Source organism: Oncorhynchus clarkii, chromosome 29 (genome assembly GCF_045791955.1).
Source record: "Oncorhynchus clarkii lewisi isolate Uvic-CL-2024 chromosome 29, UVic_Ocla_1.0, whole genome shotgun sequence".
Lineage (NCBI taxonomy): Eukaryota > Metazoa > Chordata > Actinopteri > Salmoniformes > Salmonidae > Oncorhynchus > Oncorhynchus clarkii.
Genome location: NC_092175.1, coordinates 7,680,324 through 7,701,197, shown reverse-complemented (window position 1 = coordinate 7,701,197; position 20,874 = coordinate 7,680,324). Strand labels below are relative to the sequence as shown.

Below are 20,874 nucleotides of genomic sequence, written 5' to 3'. Positions count from 1 at the left end.
AAATGCCCCTAGTCCTTCCAACAGCTCAGTATGTCTTCCTCACCTGCCCACCTACACATGTGGGTTTAATCTTTTAGTATATATGGGCTGTTGCTCCTCATTCCTCTACAGCAGAGGTACTCATATTTGGCTGTATCTTCAACTTCACTGTATATAGACATTGTTTTCTTTCTACTGTATTATTGACTATGTTTTGTTTATTCCATGTGTAACTCTGTGTTGTTGTATGTGTCGAATTGCTATGCTTTATCTTGGCCAGGTCGCAGTTGCAAATGAGAACTTGTTCTGGTTAAATAAAGGTTAAATAAATAAATCAACTGTATCAGCCCAGTCAGAGCCATAACTCAGAAATAAACTAATTTGTCTTAGTTACAATACAAAAAAATACCTTGAACATATCAGTCAATTAATTAAATATCAGACAATTTCATCAAGGTCGTTTTAAGCACACTCAACTTACATTAAATGGTTTAAAATAAGAGCATAGCAGCAGAAGCTAAGTGATATCTAGCCATTTTCATCCTCTAGGATATTTTAAGACGCATTAGTTTGTTGAGGAAAGGGGCCATGATAATCTACTCTATGGTGAAACCATCAACACCTCCTAATCTGTTCCTGCATCCACATGTCTGATCATCACAATGTTATTTTTATTTCATGCACACAAATGTAACAGAGTGGAAATTACTTCGCAACCTAGACCCACAAGCACAACCTTCTGACCAACAACACTCTAAGTCAACCGTACTAGCTGATAGAGCAATGGTCAAGCCTAACAATCCGAGAGAGACCGTTCTCTTCAGATCTAACAAAGGCTTTGGGTTCAGCTTATATGTTTGTGAGGTCTGTTGTACTCGGGGTTGACGAATGTTGCGGCCACGCCCTCCTTCCGGGCTCGGCAAATGGGAACACCTCTCTGGTCAATCGTGATACGAAGCAAGTCATTTCCTTTTTCCCCCCCAGCAGACGACCATTGGCCTCGAAGCAAAAGGCCACACGATGGGAAATGCGTGTCAGAAGGCGTGTCAGTTCCAGGGCACCACCCCCTTCCTCCTCCAATAGGATGCAGAATGTCTGGAGGAAGACGGCCCCCAGAGGGTTCATGAACGCCCCGTAACCTGGTGCGGTGGCATACATAACTGCCGTATCCATGGGGATGGACAGGTATTGAGACAAGGTGTCCTCAATGATGTCACTTCCTGCTGAATCCGTCTCCACTGTCACCCCATCATCCAGCTCACCCCCACGACACGCCTAGAGAGAGAGAGAAAGATGATTACTATTGATTATTATCACTGACTGATTGAATGACTGACCTCACTGTTGTGGGTGTGGTGATGATGGTACTGACCTGGATGAAGAACAGTTTGATTTTTCCCTCCATGTGTGTGTTGTTGAAGCAGGAGAAGATGTGGGACAGTCTAACCGGCATTCCGTCCGCCCCGAACACACAACCCTCCTCCCCGTGAGATGACAGCACCGCCAGGAAGCACTCTTTCACCGGCTGCTCGCTCTCTGCAATCAATCAATTAATCAAATTGTATTCATTTATACATTTTTGGGTCAGAAAATGCTTTATTGGCCTAGACCCACTAAGAGCAAGCAGCAGCACAGTGGCAAGTAAAAAAAACCTTGAGAGGACCAGACTAGCTTTCTGGCTGAGCCGGTTAGCAGAAAAAAGACAACTAGAAAATTCTATCTCCTGCTGTGGCATGTGACGATGGTGGCACTTGATTCCTCGAAACAGTCTGCTTCAACTAACAATTAGCTCACCCATCAGTCATCCTTCTGTCTGCAGGGCACAACACAGTGTGCACATGTCTGCAGGTGTTTGCAGAGTAGTTATTAAATAGGTGTGTATGGGACTGTGCAATGCATCACTAGGACATTATGTCTCTCTCGCTATGTGTGTGTGTCATAGTTTCATCCTGTCTGCGTCCTTTACATATTTCACATCTCTAGTAGTTTTTACTGTAAATAACAATGAAAGACAGTATCTTTCCTCTGCCTCCCCCCTCCCTAATATTTATTTAACCTTTATTTTGACAGGGAAGACATATTGAGACCTAAGTCTATTTACAAATGTACCCTGTATAATGCAATCTAAAAGAATAGAATATGTTCCGGGATTCATCCAATGGCTTTGAGGAGTATACCACATCTGTCACCGGCTTCATCAATAAGTGCATCAATGACGTCGTCACCACAGTGACCATACGTACAGCACGTATCCCAACCAGAAGGCATGGATTAGATGCAACATCCACACTGAGCTAGAGCTGCCACTCAAGGAGCGGAACACTAATCCGGATGCTGATAAGAAGTCCCGCTATGTCCTCCGACGAACCATCAAACAGGCAAAACGTCAATGAAGGACTGAGATTGAATCCTAGTACACCGGATCTGACGCTCTTCGGATGTGGCAGGGCTTGCAAACTATTGTGGCTGCACTGGCCAACTGGCAAGTGTCTTCACTGACATTTTCAACCTCTCACTGACCGAGTCTGTAATACCTACATGTTTCAAGCAGACCACCATAGTCCCTGTGCCTAAGAATGCGAAGGCAACCTGCCTAAATGACTACCGCCCAGTAGCACTCACGTCTGTAGCCCATTCACATCGACGGGGCTGTAGTGGAGCGGATCGAGAGCTTCAAGTTCCTTGGTGTCCACATCAATAACAAACTATCATGGTCCAAACACACCAAGAGTCATGAAGAGGGCACGACAATGTCTATTCCCCCTCAGGAGACTGAAAAGATTTGGCATGGGTCCTCAGATCCTCAATGAATTCTACAGTTGCACCATCGAGAGCATCCTGACTGGTTGCATCACTGCTTGGTATGGCAACTGCTTGGCATCCAACCACAAGGCGCTACAGAGGGTAGTGTGTCCGGCCCAGAACATCACTGGGACCAAGCTTCTTGCCATCCAGGACCTCTACACCAGGCGGTGTCAGAGAAAGGCCCTAAACATTTTCAAAGACTCCAGCCACCCTAGTCACAGACTGTTCTCTCTGCTACCACACAGCAAGCATTACCGGAGTTCCAAGTCTAGGTCGAAAAGGCTACTCAACAGCTTCTACACCGAAGCTATTAGACTGTTAAACAGTTAATCAAATGGCTACTCAGTAAAATCTTTGAAATTATTTGATGTTACATTTGTATTTTTGTTCAGTTTACAGTACCAGTCAAAAGTTTGGACACACCTACTCATTCAAGGGTTTTTCTATGTTTTTACTATTTTCTACATTGTAGAATAATAATGAAGACATCAAAACTATAAAATAGCACATATGGAATCATGTAGTAACCAACAAAGTGTTAAACAAAACATTTGAGGTTCTTCAAAGTAGCCGCCCGTTGCCTTGATGACAGCTGTGCACACTCTTGGCATTCTCTCAACCAGCTTCACCTGGGAGGAATGTAGAGATCTACAGGTCTTTAGCGAAGTTAAGCCAACGTTTTGATACAGGATACAGCGATGGGTATCAAAACTGTCACCTGTAAACAAAACGAAGGGCACTATGGGTGGTGGCATCCAAAGGTTTAAGAGTAGGAGCAGCTGCACTTTGATAAATAGCATCACCATAATCAAGAACAGATAAACAGGTTGACTGAATGATCTCCTACCTGCTTAGAGAAAGGCATGATCTGTTTCTGTAGACAAGGCCAACTTCCAATCTTAGCTCCTTAACCAGCTCATCTATATGTTTTTTAAATGTCAAACCCATACAAATACAAGTGCCTAAGTATTTACACGCGGGAAAACATTCAATCGGAGAACCATCTAATGAGTGAACATGTAAGTAATTTGAAACGTTCTTACGAGAATTTAAAAACAACATGAATATAGTCTTGCCCATATTAAGCACAAGTTTTAAATCAGCTATAAAACCTGACTGTAGTTTAGACACAGCCAGACCAACAGTCAGGCAATAACATACATAATACTATCGTCCGCATATAGATGAAATGTACAATTTTTAACAGATTGACGTATGATGTTTATATAAATAGAGAACAGGTCCCAAAACTGACCCCTGTAGTACACCTTTATGGACTTTAAGAAATTCAGACTAAACCGCATAAATCTCGATGGCCAGAGTTCTGTCACTAAGATAATCATGAAACCATGAACAGGCGTCAGAGCTCAGGCCTATCGAGGCCTATCAACTTAGTCAATAAAATAGCACGACCAACAGTATCAAAAGCTGATGACAAGATCATTAACAATTAAAGTGGTTCCTGTCATAACGCTACGCCAGGCCTAAACCCTGATTGGCTTACGTTCACAATACATTTCTCCGAATTTTTTTTTTTAGCAAAGTTGTACAATTACCAAGGATTCGAGAATCTTAGCTAGACAAGGACATATTGAAATGGGGCGATAATGATTAAGATCTCTACTATCTCCGCAATTATGGAGTGGCAGCACAAGAGCTGATTTCCCATACTTTTGAAATATTTCCTGATAACAACGTTAAATAAAAACGGTGGGTTATTGAACCAACAATGATGGGCGCTGCACAATGAAGCAGACCAGGATCCAAATTGGTCAGCTCCAGCTCCTATAGATTTATTGTTGTCTATTTGCTAGCAAAGCATCCAGGAGTTCCTTTTCTGTAAATAAACAAAAATAAAAGCACTGGCTATCAGCATCCAGCCTAATATCATTGTGAATAGGCTAAGAAGTTATTTTCAAAGAGATAGCCCAAATAAAATGGTGATTCAATTATGACATTTTTGTTGTTGTTGTAATGAAGCCAGAGTCTGAATTAATTTGTTGTGGCAGAGAGGGGGAAGTAGAACTATTCAGGGATTTTTACAGTTTTCCAGAATTTAGCCGGGTTCCCATTACAATCTGAAAGCACAGTTACTTAATAATCAGATTTAGCCTTTCTGATTTTTTTTTTTACACAATGATTCCTCAGTTGCTTAAAAGCTTGCCAGTCTGGGCCTAAGCCTGTTTTTCTGGCCTTGACCCAAGCCTTATCTCTTTTATGAATGACTTCTGATAATTCCAGAGTGCACCAGGAAGTCAAACTACCTTTAACCCTTCATTTTTTAAAGGGAGCATGATTATCCACAATAGCATTGAAGACATCTGCAAAAAGGCTCAAAGCTAAATCAGGTTCAGGGAAAGCTGAAATACAATCAAGCTCACTAAAATAAAGATCCTGTAAAAAAGTCTATTCACTGTGGTTTTTAAAGTTCCTATTTGTCATGACACAAGGCTTAGATTTTTGTATTCTCACATCTCTAACACAAACAACTGGGCAATGGTCATTAACGTCTTGGGCAAAGACACCAGTAGAAATCAAATCAAATCAAATGTTATTTGTCACACGTGCCGAATACAACAGGTGTAGGTAGACCTTACAGTGAAATGCTGACTTACAAGCCCTTAACCAACAATGCAGTTTTTTTTAAATACCTAAAAAACAGTAAGAGATAAAGTAACAAATAATTAAACAGCAGCAGTAAAATAACAACATTTAACATATAACATATTTATCTGGTGTATTTGTTAAAACAAGATCAATCAGTGTTGACTTCAAAGGATCTTGAGGGTTGGGCTGTTTTCAGGAGACGAACAGTTAACAATTCCTCCCAGAATCTGAGACCTTCGTAGACTTTTAGGACTTTTGGTTAGAGAACATGATAAGTGTGTTTGTATGTGTGTGTATACATTTTCCATTGCTTTGTGTGCTGGGCTGCGGCGGACTCCGTGACCGTCCCCTAATTGATAACATTATGTAGCAACTCTGATAAGTTTGATAACATTGATAAAACCAGGTTATAAAGTATTTATTGTTGTTTTGGAGCTGATTTGTAGCAGGGGCGTGTGTATAAGATGTGTGTTACCTGTCTTGAAGAGTGTGTAAATCTCCTGAGCGTTAAGATCCATGTGAATGTCCACCCTGTAGCCCAGTCTGGTCAAGGCACCGTGGAGTCTCTTGGTGTCTTTCTCTGCCCCCGGCCTTCTGCCCAGTGGTACCCCGTGGTCAAAGTTTGACTCGGAGACCAGCACGGCCCGGTTGCACTCCTCATCGCCAGCATTTGTCCGTCTCCACAGCGGCATGTCCAAATATATAGAGACCAACGGCCCAGTCACGTTGTTGCAGTCTGGTTCCTCTCAAGATTTCTACCTATCCCTTGGGAGTGTGTCCGTGCTCCTGTCTTCCCCTGCTTGCTCTCTGGGGGTTTATGTCAGAGTCTGTGACAAATGTACTGCTATATTGTGCACAAAGCGCGACACAAGTCCAATGTAATAGAAAGAGTGTGGATCAGAGCACTGAATGAAGTGAGCTCTCTTCCCTTATGGGGTAAGGTCCAACAGGTAAAAACCCACCTGAATAGACCACCAGCAGGCAAATATCCACCTGAGCTGAGTGTCAGTCAGTGTAAAGTCGGAGAGTGTCCGGTTCATGTGTGTATATGTATTTTATACTGCAGCTGTTCCAACCGGCAGACAGGAAGGCTACCGGCTACAGCCACGCCCTCAACACTAACACACCTGGGTGGTTGTTGGCAAAATGTCACGATCGCATGCTGTTGCATCACAGTTCCTGGTATTACCTGTTATTTTCTACATTCATTCCTACTTCCCTCTTCCATTCCTCTTTGCTGTCTACTGGGAATGCCAGCTCAATAAAACATGTGCTAGCTCATCTCTGGACTTACCCACCTTTTACATTCAATAGCAATTCATTACCAGCTCATCTATCATTTTTACAGGGCTTGCTGGACAGACTATCATCAGTAGCTTCACTTTCACAATGACTTGGGACTTAAAAGGTCACATTATATGAATAGGGGTAAAGGGTTCTGAGAAATCACATCACTGCAGGGATTGACATTAAACCAAAGTCTGAAAGGCACATGCCCATCAGGCAGGTCAGGATTTTTTAGGTGTTGCCCAAAGATTATGATCACTTGCCTGAACATTTAAAGTATTTGTTTTCACCTACACACAGGGGAGGAACCACAAAGACCAGACTACTGTCTTTATCTTATTTTTACTTATTGTTAGGGATGGGTCTGAGTACTCAATTCAAGGTTAGTAGTCAATAACTAATGCTGCGTTCAAGTGGGATACTCAGAAAGTACTACTTGTAAACTGGGAGCAAAGAGTTGTGTGCATTCACGTGCTTTCAACTTGGGAACGCCGCAAACAAATTGTAGTGTTAAAAACCATATTAATGTATTGTTTTTCACAAATAATGTTTTGTTGTTGCATTTAACTTCTGAAAAATGCTGTTATCGAGGTAATTTCCTTAGTGTGTGATGTCAGAGTTCAGCATGTAACATAGGTCGGAGCTCAGAGATGATAGACAAGTTTCCCACTACTAATTACCAGTTGCGGTGGCGTTCAAGTGGATTACTCCCAGTCGTATTCTGGTATTTACGAATTTAGGAGCTGTTATGAGCGCCACATAATAATCGCCACATGAACTTAACACAGCCCGGATGACTGACTGACAGACATACACACCTGCCTGGAGCAGACACATACTAACAGTAATGGGATCCCAAGCCTCTCTGAAGGCTTTGGCGCTTGCCCGAAAAAACGGATCATTACTGGGAGGTTCATTATCTGTGTTACCAAATTACGTACAACACACATATTCACACTTTTTTTTTAAAACCTTTATTTAACTAGGCAAGTCAGTTAATTAAGAACAAATTCTATTTACAATGACGGCCTAGGAACAGTGGGTTAACCGCCTTGTTCAGGGGCAGAATGACAGATTTTTACCTTGTCAGCTCGGGGATTCGATTTAGCAACATTTACGGTTACTGGCCCAACGCTCTAACCACTAGGCTACCTGCCACTCTAATTGACAAACATACAAACCAAAACAAAGGCAAAGTCTTCTCATGCTTTCTTGATTTCAAAAATGCTTTTGACTCAATTTGGCATAAGGGCCTGCTATACAAATTGATGGAAAGTGGTGTTGGGGGAAAACTATTATAGACATTATAAAATCCAAGTACACAAACAACAAGTGTGCGATTAAAATGGGTAAAAAAACACACACATTTCTTTCCACAGATGCAGCTTAAGCTCCACCCTCTTCAATATATATATCAACGAATTGTTGAGGGCACTAGAATGGTCTGTAGTACCCGGCCTCACCCTACTAGAATCTGAAGTCAAATATCTATTGTTTGCTGATGATCTGATGCTTCTCTCCCCAACCAAGGAGGGCCGACAGCAGCACCTAGATCTTCTGCACAGATTCTGTCAGACCTGGGCCCTGACAGTAAATCTCAGTAAGACAAAAATAATGGTGTTCCAAAAAAAGTCCAGTTGCCAGGACCACAAATACAAATTCCATCTAGACACTGTTGTGCTAGCCTAGAGCACACAAAACACTCTACATACCTTGGCCTAAACATCAGCGCCACAGGTAACTTCCACAAAGCTGTGAACGATATGAGAGACAAAGCAAGAAGGGCCTTCTATGCCATCAAAAGGAACATGAAATTCGACATACCAATTAGGATTTGTCTAAAATGACTTGAATCAGTTATAGAACCCATTGCCCTTTATGGTTGTGAGGACTGGGGTCCGTTCACCGACCAAGAATTCACAAAATGGGACAAACACCAAATCAAGACTCTGCATGCAGAATTCTGCTAAAAATATCCTCTGTGTACAATGTAAAACACCAAATAATACATGCAGAGCAGAATTAGGCCGATACCCGCTAATTATCAAAATCCAGAAAAGAGCTGTTAAATTCTACAACCACCTAAAAGGAAGTGATTACCAAACCTTCCATAACAAAGCCATCGCCTACAGAGAAATTAACCTGGAGAAGAGCCCCCCTAAGCAAGGTGGTCTTGGGGCTCTGTTCACAAACAGACCCCACAGAGGTCCAGGACAGCAACACATATAGACCCAACCAAATCATGAGAAAACAAAAAGATAATTACTTGACGCATTGGAAAGAATAAAAATAAAAAACAGAGCAAAACAGAACGCTAAACAGGCCCTAAACAGAGTACATTGAGCTGCACTTCCTAATATCCTGCCAAATGTATGACCATATTAGAGACACATGTTTCCCTCATATTACACAGACCTCCAATTTTGATAAACTCCCATATCTATTGGGTGAAATGCCAGTGTGCAATCACAGCAGCAAGCTGTGTGACCTGTTGCCACAAGAAAAGGGCAACCAGTGAAAAACAAACACCTATATTTATGTTTATTTATTTTCCCTTTGTACTTTAACTATTTGCACATCAATACAACATTGTATATAGAGCTATGACATTTGAAATGTCTTTATTCGTTTGGAACTTGTGTAAGTGTAACGTTTACTGTTATATATTTCACTTTTGTTAATTATCTATTTCACTTGTAAATATGTAAACATATGTTTCCCATGCCAATAAAGGCCCTTTAAATTGTAATAGCCTATAATAGATTGGAATAGCAGGTCTACATCCTGTCTGCCTTCAAGTTGACTATTTTTCTAAAACGGAACCTATTGCATTAATTAGGGTGCTTAAGACCGAATCTTACACTAGACTTAGTAAAACACATTATATGAACACACTGCAGAAAGTATGGTTTCACATAAAACTATTTTCAAAATAGAGTGCCTTCAACCTCACACCGTTACGTTCTATAGTATAGAACAGTTATAGTTCACAACATCCTAATTCTATTTGTGAGTACAGTGTACAGTAGAAGTCGGCGTTAGAAAGCAGCTTGGACTCGGAAGAAAACACCGGAACCACGGCAAAACCAGCCGGGATCCCGCATTTTGCGACACAAGGGTTGAAAAATCACGTGATTAAATTAATCTTCGGACGTTGTTGATGACGTCCTTTTGATAAAGCGAAAAACGCGTCCGCACACTGCTTCGAATTCAGCTGCTTAGCGAGTTCGCCACCGGCCTCGGTACTCCGGTATCACTACAGACAACTGACTGACAACCCAATGGTGCTTTAGAAAGACCGTGTCAAAATTGGTCTAGCAATATCTGCTATGCTTGTATTCAGGTTTAAATTGGGGTTCCTCTCCTGCCATAACACATCCAAACCACTAGGGGAGAACAGAGACATTCTGACCGCAAGATACACTAGACTCTCCTTACGTCATCCAAACGCGGCAGCTGAAAGGTGGAATGTGATTCATGCTAACTTGCTTTCGGTTGAATACATTGACTTCTGTTTTCAGGTCAAATTAAACACGGTTCATGTTAACTGTTGAGAAGAGTTAATATTTGACTGGGTGAGTAAGGAAATTGTTGACGACGTTACAGCAAAAAATGTGCCTTGAGAACTAACGTAGTTAGCTAGCGCTGGCTAATCCTCGGTCGACCGCCCAGACATTTGTGATACCTTTCTCAATACGTCTGTGTTGTCGATATAATTTGATAGCTAACGTAGACATACTTTGGTTTTGCTGCTAGTGGCTAATACACTTTTTTTTTTATTGCAGATCATGTTGATTGTATAAATAAGGTTAACTGTTACCCAAAAGTGAACCCAAGAAAAAGATGCCTCCTCACAAGAAAAACGGGATACCGGACAGGTAAATAGCCACTGTTTAAACGGTTAACTATTTAATGCTAATGTTAGCCCCCAGAACTGGACCTCAATCAGTAATGTAGACGGGATTCTAGACTGTCATATTGATGTCCTGCAATCTCTCCTACAGATGGGAAGACTACCAGGCCGTAGGGAAGATTATATCTGGGACGCGGTTCATCGCTTTTAAAGTCCCTCTGAAACCGGTAACAGTCAAGAGCTGTGTGTGTGTGTGTGTTAAGTCACTCAACTCCACGATGTACTTGATGTGAAATACATGGTGGATTTCAGTGACTTCGCTGTGTGTCCCCCTGGTGTGTTGTCAAGCACTGGGTAGTCTAGGAAACCCAGAACTAGAATCTAGCGGAATTGTGTCAGCTGCTCAATGTTATGTTTTATTTAATTTAACTAGGCAAGTCAGTTAAGACCAAATTCTTATTTTACAATGAAGGCCTACCATTATGCGAGTCTGTCCAAAAGAGATTAAGCACTGGGTTACGGGGTTGGTGTTAGTGGCCTTGGGGGTTGTAATAGGTATACTGGGATGTATTTGTTATTCAGATTCTGTTGCAAAACGTTTTGCAACAGAAACCTTTTACTCTAGGATGCAAACAAAACGGTGAGGGACCTACCTGAATATGTCAAATAGAAAATCTTGTTTGTTGCAAAATGTTTTCCGTTTGGAGTAAATTATTTCTGTTGCAAAACATTTTGCAACAGAGTCCGACTAATGGTACACCCCTGGTAGCTAGGAGTGTTAGTAGTTACTAGGCTAATAACTGTGTGTGTGTGTGTTCCAGTCCCTGTGTCGTCATGTTGAACGTTCGCAGGCGTTTGGTCCATGGGAGCTGATGCAGACTATGGAGAAAGATGGACAGGAGCTGGGACTGATTATAGACCTCACCTTTACTACGCGCTACTACAAACCTGAGGTACGCACACACAATCACTTCCCCACACACACACACACACACACACAATCACTTACTGTGTAGTTTGTGTGTGTGTGTAGGACCTTCCAGACTCCGTGTTCTACCTGAAGATTTTCACAGCTGGTCATGAAGTTCCCAGTGACCCCACAATCCTTAGCTTCAAACGTGCCGTCCGCGGGTTCCTACGAGACAACACACACAACGGTCAGTCACACACCACACACACACACACACCCACACCCTCACTTGTGGTTTGTGAAACTGATTGTCTGTGTCTTGTTAGTTAATCGTCAACACATCAGCAGAAATACAAGATAATGTAAACGTATTTATTATCTTTCTCTTTCAAAGATAAGCTGATCGGAGTACACTGTACTCATGGGCTCAACAGGACAGGCTACCTGGTCTGTAGGTAAGGAGCTTTTAGCAGATTTTGTGGAGTTTCTGGTAGATTCTACATGTGCTTAGTTTGTAACCTACATCTTTCTTTTCCTCTTCTCACTCTCCCCTCTTCAGGTATCTGATAGATGTAGATGGGATCGATCCTAAAGAGGCTGTGGAGTGTGAGTACTGAACCTCATTCAAAAATTGTGTGCACACATGCATGTGTGTAATGTATTTTCCATGTGTTATTCCAGTGTTTAACTCTTCGCGGGGTCACCCCATAGAAAGAGAGAACTACCTGAAAGACCTACAGACTGGGCCAAAGAGAAGGTAATTTGTGTCTCGGTTGGTTGATCGGTCAGTCTCTCTATTGTTGTCTCTGTCCATCCATACTTTTATTCATCCATCCCTCCTCCCTCCCTCTGCAGTAATGATGGGATGGATGAGTCGGAGCAGGAGCCAATCAGAGGCCGCTCTGGCAGTCGTCATAACATTCTCGACTCTCCTGCCCACGACCGCGACAGACATTACGACAGGCATGACTACAACCAATTTGTGTAAGCACCCTGTCCTCTAACCCTTATAGACATACAGGTATGTCTACATACAGTACTATCATAAAGTATTCAGATCCCTTGACCTTTTTCCCCAAAAATGTAAAGTTGCGGCCTTATTCTAAAATTGATGAAATATATCAATCTACACACAACACCCCATAATTTCAAAGCGAGAGCAGGTATTTAGACATTTTTGAAACCAGATACCTTATTTACATGTACAGTTGAAGTTGGAAGTTTACACACACTTAGGTTGGAGTCATTAACTCGTTTTTCAACCACTCTACACATTTCTTGTTAACAATCTATAGTTTTGGGAAGTCAGTTAGGACATCTACTTTGTGCATGACACAAGTAATTGTTCCAACAATTGTTTACAGACAGATTATTTCACTTATAATTCACTGTATCACAATTCCAGTGGGTCAGAAGTTTACATACACTAAGTTGACTGTGCCTTTAAGCAGCTTGGAGAATTCAGAAAATGATGTCATGGCTTTAGAAGCTTCTGATAGGCTAATTAACATCATTTGAGTCAATTGGAGGTGTACCTGTGGATGTATTTCAAGGCCTACCTTCAAACTCAGTGCCTCTTTGCTTGGCATCATGGGAAAATCAAAAGAAATCAGCCAAGACCTCAGAAAAAAAATGGTAGACCTCCACAAGTCTGGTTCATCCTTGGGAGCAATTTCCAAATGCCTGAAGGTACTACGTTCATCTGTACAAACAATAGTATGCCGTCATACTGCTCAGGAAGGAGACGTGTTGTGTCTCCTAGAGATGAACGTACTTTGGTGCGAGAAGTGCAAATCAATCCCAGAACAACAGCAAAGCAAAGGGTACAGAAGTATCTATATCCACAGTAAAACAAATCCTATACGGACATAACCTGAAGTCCGCTCAGCAAGGAAGACGCCACTGCTCCAAAACCGCCAAAAATAAGCCAGACTACAGTTTGCAACTGCACATGGGGACAATGTCCTTTTTGTAGAAATGTCCTCTGGTCTGATGAAACAAAATATAACTGTTTGGCCATAATGACCATTGTTATGTTTGGAGGAAAAAGGGGGAGGCTAGCAAGCCGAAGGACACCATCCCAACCGTGAAGTACAGGGGTGAAGCATCATGTTGTGGGGTTGCTTTCCTGTAGTAGGGACTGGTGCACTTCACAAAATAGATGGCATCATGAAGTAAAATGATGTGGATATTTTGAAGCAACATCTCAAGACATCAGTAAGCTTGTTTGCATATGGGTCTTCCAAATGGACAATGACCCCAAGCATACTTCCAAAGTTGTGGCAAAATGGCAAAGGACAACAAAGTCAAGGTATTGGAGTGGCCATCAGAAAGGCCTGACCTCAATCCTAAAGAAAATGTGTGGGCAGAACTGAAAAAGCGTGTGCGAGCAAGGAGGCCTACAAACCTGACTCAGTTACAGCAGCTCTGTCAGGAGGAATGGGCCAAAATTCACCCAATTTATTGTGGGAAGCTTGTGGAAGGCTACCTGAAACATTTGACCCAAGTTAAACAATTGTAAAGGCAACTCTACCAAATACTAATTGAGTGTATGTAAACTTCTGACCCATTGGGAATGTGATGAAAGAAATGAAAGCTGAAATAAGTAATTCTCTACTATTATTCTGACATGTCACATTCTTAAAATAAAGTGGTGATCCTAACTCACCTAAGACAGGGAATTTTTACCTGGATTGAATATCAGGAATTGTGAAAAACTGAGTTTAAATGTATTTGGCTGAGGTGTATGTAAACTTCCGACTTCAACTATAAGTATTCAGACCCCTTGCAATGAGATTTGCAATTGAGCTCAGGTGCATCCTGTTTCCGTTGACCATCCATGAGATGTTTCTACAACTTGATTGGAGTCCATCTGTGGTAAATTCAATTGATTTGACATGATTTGATAGGCGGACACACCTGTCTATATAAGGTCCCACAGTTGACAGTGCATGTCAGAGTGAAAACCAAGCCATGAGGTTGAATGAGTTGTCCGTAGAGCTCCGATACAGGATTGTGTCGAGGCACAGATCTTGGGAAGTGTACCAAAAAAGTGTCTGCAGTATTGAAGCCCCTGACAAACAGTGACCATCATTCGTAAATAGAAGAAACTTGGAACGACTAAGACTTCCTAGAGCTGACCGCCTGGCCTAACTGAGCTATTGGGGGAGAAGGGCTTTGGTCAGGCAGGGGACCAAGAATCCAATGGTCACTCTGACAGAGCTCTAGAGTTCCTCTGTGGAGATTGGAGAACCTTCCAGAAGGACAACCATCTCTGCCCTACTCCACCATAGTAGTGGCCAGGCGGAAGCCACTCCTCGGTAAAAGGCACCTGACAGCCTTCTTGGAGTTTGCCAAAAGACACCTGAAGGACTAAGACCATGAGAAACAAGATTCTCTGGTCTGATGAAACCAAGATTGGCCTGATTCCATGTGTCACATCTGGGGGAAACCTGGCACCATCCCTACGGTGAAGCATGGTGGTGGCAGCATCGTGCTGGGGCAGGGACTTGGAGTCTCGTCAGGATCAAGGCAAAGATGAATGGAGCGAAGTACAGAGAGATGCTTGACGAAAACCTGCTCCAGGGTGCTCAGGACTTCAGACTGGGGGGCGAAGGTTCACCTACCAGCAGGACAACATCCCTAAGCAAAGACGACGCAGGAGTGGCTTCGGGACAAGTCTCTGAATGTCCTTGTGTGGCCCAGCTAGAGCCCAGACTTAAACATGATCGAACATCTATAGAGAGACCTTTAAATGGCTGTGCAACGACGCTCCCCATCCAACCTGACACAGCTTGAGAGGATCTGTGGAGAAGAATGGGAGAAGCGCTCCAAATACAGGTGTGCCAAGCTTGTAGCTTCATACCACAGACTCTAGGCTTTCATTGTCGCCAAAGGTGCTTCAACAAAGTACTGAGTAAATTGTCTGAATACTTATGTAAATGTGATATTTACGTTTATAATAAATTAGCCAAAATGTTATTATTTTAGAATAATGCTGTAACAACAAAATGTGGAACAGGTCAAGGGGTCTGAATACTTTCCGAATTCACTCCATATGTTTAATTTTGGTCTGACGGTTCTGCTCGCTCTCTCTACAGGCCTCTCCACCAGAGGGGTATGAACCACCAGACTCACGGCTTCCCCCCTCCTCTGCCTCCTTATGGCATGTGGCCTCCCCACCCGAGCCTTCTCCCCCATCTTCCTCATTTCAACAACTACCAATGGAGACCCCCCCAGCCACAGAACAACTGGAGGAGGCCCTACCCACCAGAGGAAGACAGGAGGGGAGGGGAGGACTTTAGGTCCTCCCACCACGAAGGCGAGAGGAGAATTCGTTGCCCTCCCCCTTTCCCTGTTCTTCCTCGTTACTCCCCCAAAGGGTGGACTAATGAGCCTGAGGGGTCTGCCTCCTCCCTCCCCTCTGAAGAGATAAGTGGCCCACAGAGGAAATTCCGCCCACGACACAAACGCAGCAACGACTGGACTAAATAGAGGAGAGAGGGGGAGTGCAGTGTGCTTTTTAAAAATTAAAAGTGAACCTTCCCGGTGTTTGACTGCTACAGTTCCATGGGGGCTGAATAGTTTGATTTGCTTTTAGAAACAGATTTTAGGTTTTAATTGAGAGATGTGTACGGTTGAGACGGAGGGAAAGGCCTTAGTTCACTTACATAAAGTGCCTGACTGACTGTTTTCTGACTGACTAACCTTGTCCCCATCATCAACTATTCAATGTTGGCCTTACTGGGTAAAGGGGCATTTTATTTGAGAGAATAACACTTGTGAAAGGCAATGCTCTGCTTGTGGTGTGTTAGCGTATGGGGGAGGTGTTATGGGAGATGATTGGTTGGTATATTAAGCTGAGTAAGTTGACTCCCATGCACCTGGAGTCTCTCCAGGTCTTTCTGTATTGGCTAACGGAGGCCAAGTTTAACACGTTGGTCCACCAGGCTTTTTGCGCAATTTGGGTGGAATTGCCTGGGAATGAGATGACTTGACGATTGATTTACTGACTGTTGGCTGACTGACTGGTTTCCTTTAGACATGAGTTGCCAATGCACTCTGTTTCATGTATGTATCATGTATGACAGGCAAATCATATACATGCATGAAAATCTCATTTATGTGCTTTTTGGTCTGAGTGTTTTTGATCAAAGGTAATAAAGAACATTGGGAGCGGGAAAAACATGGTGTGTCTCATGGTTGAATGGTCACTGTCTTAACTAACTACATGGTCTGTTTCTACTGTTTAAACTACAAGAATGAAACAATACTTTTTGAATTGCTGTAAAGACTTCTGTCTCCTGGTGATAATGGCGCCGAAGGCGATGGCTGCTGTTTTATGATACCGTAACCAATTGTGCTATTGTATGTATGTTTTGTGTTTTTTTTTGCATTTTGTAACTTATGTTGTACATAATGTTTCGGCCACTGTGTCTCATGACCGAAAAGAGCTTCTTGATCTCAGGGCAGCGATTACTCACACTGTACTGGAGGAATTCTTCAACGATTCGGACGGGAAGGATTTACTCCAGACACCCGACAAGGCCCTCATCCCTGTCATTTGCATGGAGGAAAAGACGACGGTATTGTAGACGACGGTCCGGGTGCCTTGTAAGGATCCATCGGTCCTATTAGCCAACGTACAATCAATCAATAGTAAAATAGATGAACTACGAGCACGTGTATCCCACCAACGAGACATTAACTGACAACTTATGTTTCACCGAGTCGTGGCTGAACAACGACATGATTAACATACAGCCGGCGGGTTTTAAGCTTTTTCGGCAGGATAGAACAGCGGCCTCTTGTAAGACAAGGGGAGGTGGCCTATGCATATTTGTAAACAACAGCTGGTGCATGAAATCTAAGGAAGTCTTGAGGTTTTGCTCGCCTGAGGTAGGTTATCTAATGATAAGCTGTAGACAAGTTGATTTACCAAGAGAGTTTATATTATATTTTTCGTAGCTGTCTATGTACCACCGCAGACCTATGCTGGCACTAAGACCGCACTCAATGAGCTGTTTTCCTCTATAAGCAAACCGGAAAAGCTCATCCAGAGACACGTACAACGCTCAACCTCCATTTGGCAAATCTGACCATAATTCTCTCCTGATTCCTGCTTACAAGCAAAAACTAAAGCAGGAAGCACCAGTTACTCTGTCAAAAAGAAAGTGGGCAGATGAAGCAGATGCTAAGATACAGGACTGTTAGCCTAGCACAGACTGGAATATGTTCCGGGATTCTTCCGATGGCATTGAGTACACCACATCTGTCACTGTCTTCATCAATAAGTGTATCGACAATTTCTTCCCCACAGTGACTGCGTACATACCCCAACCAGAAGCCATGGATTACAGGCAACATCCTCACTGAGCTAAAGGATAGAGCTGCTGCTTTCAAGGAGTGGGACTCTAACCCGGAAGCTTATAAGAAATCCTGCTATGCCCTCCGACGAACCATCAAGCAGGCAAAGTGTCAATACAGGACTAAGATTGAATCGTACTACACGGGCTCCGACACTCGTCGGATGTGGCAGGGCTTGCAAACTTAAACTACAAAGGGAAGTACAGCCACGAGCTGCCCAGTGACACGAACCTACCAGACGAGCTAAATTAGTTATATGCTCGCTTCGAGGCAAGTAACACTGAAACATGCATGAGAGCACCAGCTGTTCCGGATGACTGTGATCACGCTCTCCGTAGCCGATGTAAGACCTTTAAACAGGTCAACATTCACAAGGCCGCAGGGCCATACGGATTGCCAGGACGTGTACTACGAGCATGTGCTGACCAACTGGCAAGTGTCTTCATTGACGTTTTCAACCTGTCCCTGACTGAGTCTGTAATACCAATGTTTCAAGCAGACCACCATAGTCCCTGTGCCCAAGAACACTAAGGTAACCTTCCTAAATGACTACTGACCGATAGCACTCACGTCTGTAGCCATGAAGTGCTTTGAAAGGCTGGTCATGGCTATCACCACCATTATCCCAGAAACCCTAGACCCACTCCAATTTGCATACTGCCCAAACAGATCCACAGATGATGCAATCTCTATTGCACTCAACACTGCCCTTTCCCACCTGGACAAGAGGAACACCTACGTGAGAATGCTATTCATTGACTACAGCTTAGCGTTCAACACCATAGTGCCCACAAAGCTCATCACTAAGCTAAGGACCCTGGGACTAAACACCTCCCTCTGCAACTGGATCCTGGACTTCCTGATGGGTGGCCCCCAGGTGGTAAGAGTAGGTAACAACACATCTGCCATGCTGATCCTCAACACGGGTGCCCCTCAGGGGTGCACGCTCAGTCCCCTCCTGTACTCCCTGTTCACTCATGACTGTATGGCCAGGCACGACTCCAACACCAAATTTGTCGATGAAACAACAGTGGTAGGCCTGATCAACGACAACGATGAGACAGCCTATAAGGAGGAGGTCAGAGACCTGGTCGTGTGGTGCCAGGACAACAATCTCTCCCTCAACGTGATTAAGACAAAGGAGATGATTGTGGACTACAGGAAAAGGAGGACCGAGCACCCCCCCCCATTCTCATCAACGGGGCTGTAGTGAAAGTAACCATTTCTCGTTAAGGTCTACTCCGGTTGTATTCGGCACATGTGACAAGTAAAATTTGATTTAGATTTGATTTCATAATCTGATTACATATTAACCTTTACAGGATTAGTAGGTCCCCCTCGGGGCGGTTGAGCTAACATGGGCTAATGCCATTAGCATGAGGTTGTAAGTAACAAGAACATTTCCCAGGACATAGACATATCTGATATTGGCCGAAAGCTTAGATTTTTGTGAATCTAACTGCACTGTCCAATTTACTGTAGCTTTTTACAATGAAAGAATACCATGCTATTGTTTGAAAAGAGTGCACAGTTATGAACTTAAAGTTATTAATAAACCAATTAGGCACATTTGGGAAGTCTTGATATAACATTTTGAACAGAAACGCAATGGTTCATTGGATCAGTCTAAAACTTTGCACATACACTGCTGCCATCTAGTGGCTAAAATCTAAATTGTGCCTGGGCTGGAATAACACATTCTGGCCTTTCTCTTGAATTTCAAAGATGGTACAAAAAACCCACAAAAAACTCACGTTTTTTTGTTTGTATTATCTTTTACCAGATCTACATTAATTTCACATTAACACAACCTTCAAAGTGTTTCCTTTCAAATTGTATCAAGAATATGCATATCCTTGCTTCAGGTCCTGAGCTACAGGCAGTTAGATTTGGAAAATTGAAACAAATGGTCCGATCCTTAACCCTGAAAGTGCCACCAGACCTAAAAAAACAACAACTAATGTCTCTATACCAAGTTGAGTCTCAGCTTTCAGATGCAATTGGCTCTTTGTTAAGCCCTGATCCCCTTGTTTACTGTTGCAATCTCTGACAACTTTTTTCTGGAAAACTCGATTCCCCCTTCTAACAACTGATTTCAAACTGTGTTTTTAATATACTTTGAAATTAAACACCAACTACACCTTGCTAATCAGGAAACTCTGGTATTTGTGGTGGACTTTCATCATAATTGCTTCACGTGAACCTCGTAAAATCATCTTTGTAGTGTGGCTAGCCACTGAATAGCTCTGAATTCACTGTCAGCATTGTCAAAGCTACAACCAATTTTGGAGCAAACTACTGCTCTCAAATCGTATTCTGATGGGAGTTGTATTATTAACATGGCTAACAACCGTTATGAGAGAAGTTATATTATGTGGCTAGCTAGCATTAGCCATGTTTGGTGGTCAATGAGACAGAGCTAGCTTACCAGCTGAGCTAGCAAACAATGTAACAAAAATATAATTTCAGATTAGAAAAATGTATTATACATTCATTGTTAAATTATTTAGCCAAATTATTCCCCACTGCCCTCACTGGCTTTCATGGAGCTCTGCAATTGGTTGGTCAAAATTCTGGGCCTTAGCGAAGGGTCAATTAGAACTGAGTTGATAGCCCATAGCGTTCCAAAGTTAGAGCTAAATGTCTGATGGCACCGGCCCCTATATCAGCCGCCATCTTAGGTCGTACCAGTATGTCAGAATCAGTAGAGGCTGCTGAGGGGAGGACATCTCATAATAATGGCTGGAACGCAGCAAATGGAATGGCATCAAACCATGTGTTTGATGTATTTGATACCTTTCCATTAATTCCGCTCCAGTCATTGCCACAAACCCTTCTCCCCAATTAAGGTGCCACCAACCTCCTGTGGTCATATTAGCGCAATTGCAAATGTCTCAGCCTCAGGATCACAGAAACACAACACTGAAATATAGCTGCTAGCAGCAATTAACGGGGTTCACGGGATGACAGAAAGGAAACAAGATTAGTTGGATAACAAAGCAAGCACTCTATCAGGTCGGAACTATCTTCATTTATGTGCAATCAGTGAAGTCATTACCATGTTTAT

The 20,874-nt window shown here is 42.8% G+C and overlaps 2 protein-coding genes across 2 annotated transcripts; one reads left to right on the top strand and one right to left on the bottom strand.

The window, feature by feature from the left end:
- Positions 1-707: 707 nt before the first annotated feature.
- LOC139388478 (caspase-7-like) lies at positions 708-6,196 on the bottom strand. Its single transcript, XM_071135162.1, has 3 exons — positions 5,867-6,196; positions 1,352-1,515; positions 708-1,254 (listed from the first exon to the last, which is right to left on the bottom strand). Exons 1-3 carry the CDS (start codon positions 6,081-6,083, stop codon positions 829-831), a joined length of 807 nt encoding a protein of 268 aa, XP_070991263.1. The 5' UTR covers positions 6,084-6,196; the 3' UTR covers positions 708-828.
- Positions 6,197-9,821: 3,625 nt separating this feature from the next.
- LOC139388477 (dual specificity phosphatase 11 (RNA/RNP complex 1-interacting)) lies at positions 9,822-16,628 on the top strand. Its single transcript, XM_071135161.1, has 10 exons — positions 9,822-10,253; positions 10,464-10,556; positions 10,683-10,758; positions 11,353-11,484; positions 11,565-11,688; positions 11,836-11,896; positions 12,001-12,047; positions 12,123-12,198; positions 12,297-12,425; positions 15,542-16,628. Exons 2-10 carry the CDS (start codon positions 10,522-10,524, stop codon positions 15,933-15,935), a joined length of 1,074 nt encoding a protein of 357 aa, XP_070991262.1. The 5' UTR covers positions 9,822-10,253; positions 10,464-10,521; the 3' UTR covers positions 15,936-16,628.
- Positions 16,629-20,874: the final 4,246 nt, after the last annotated feature.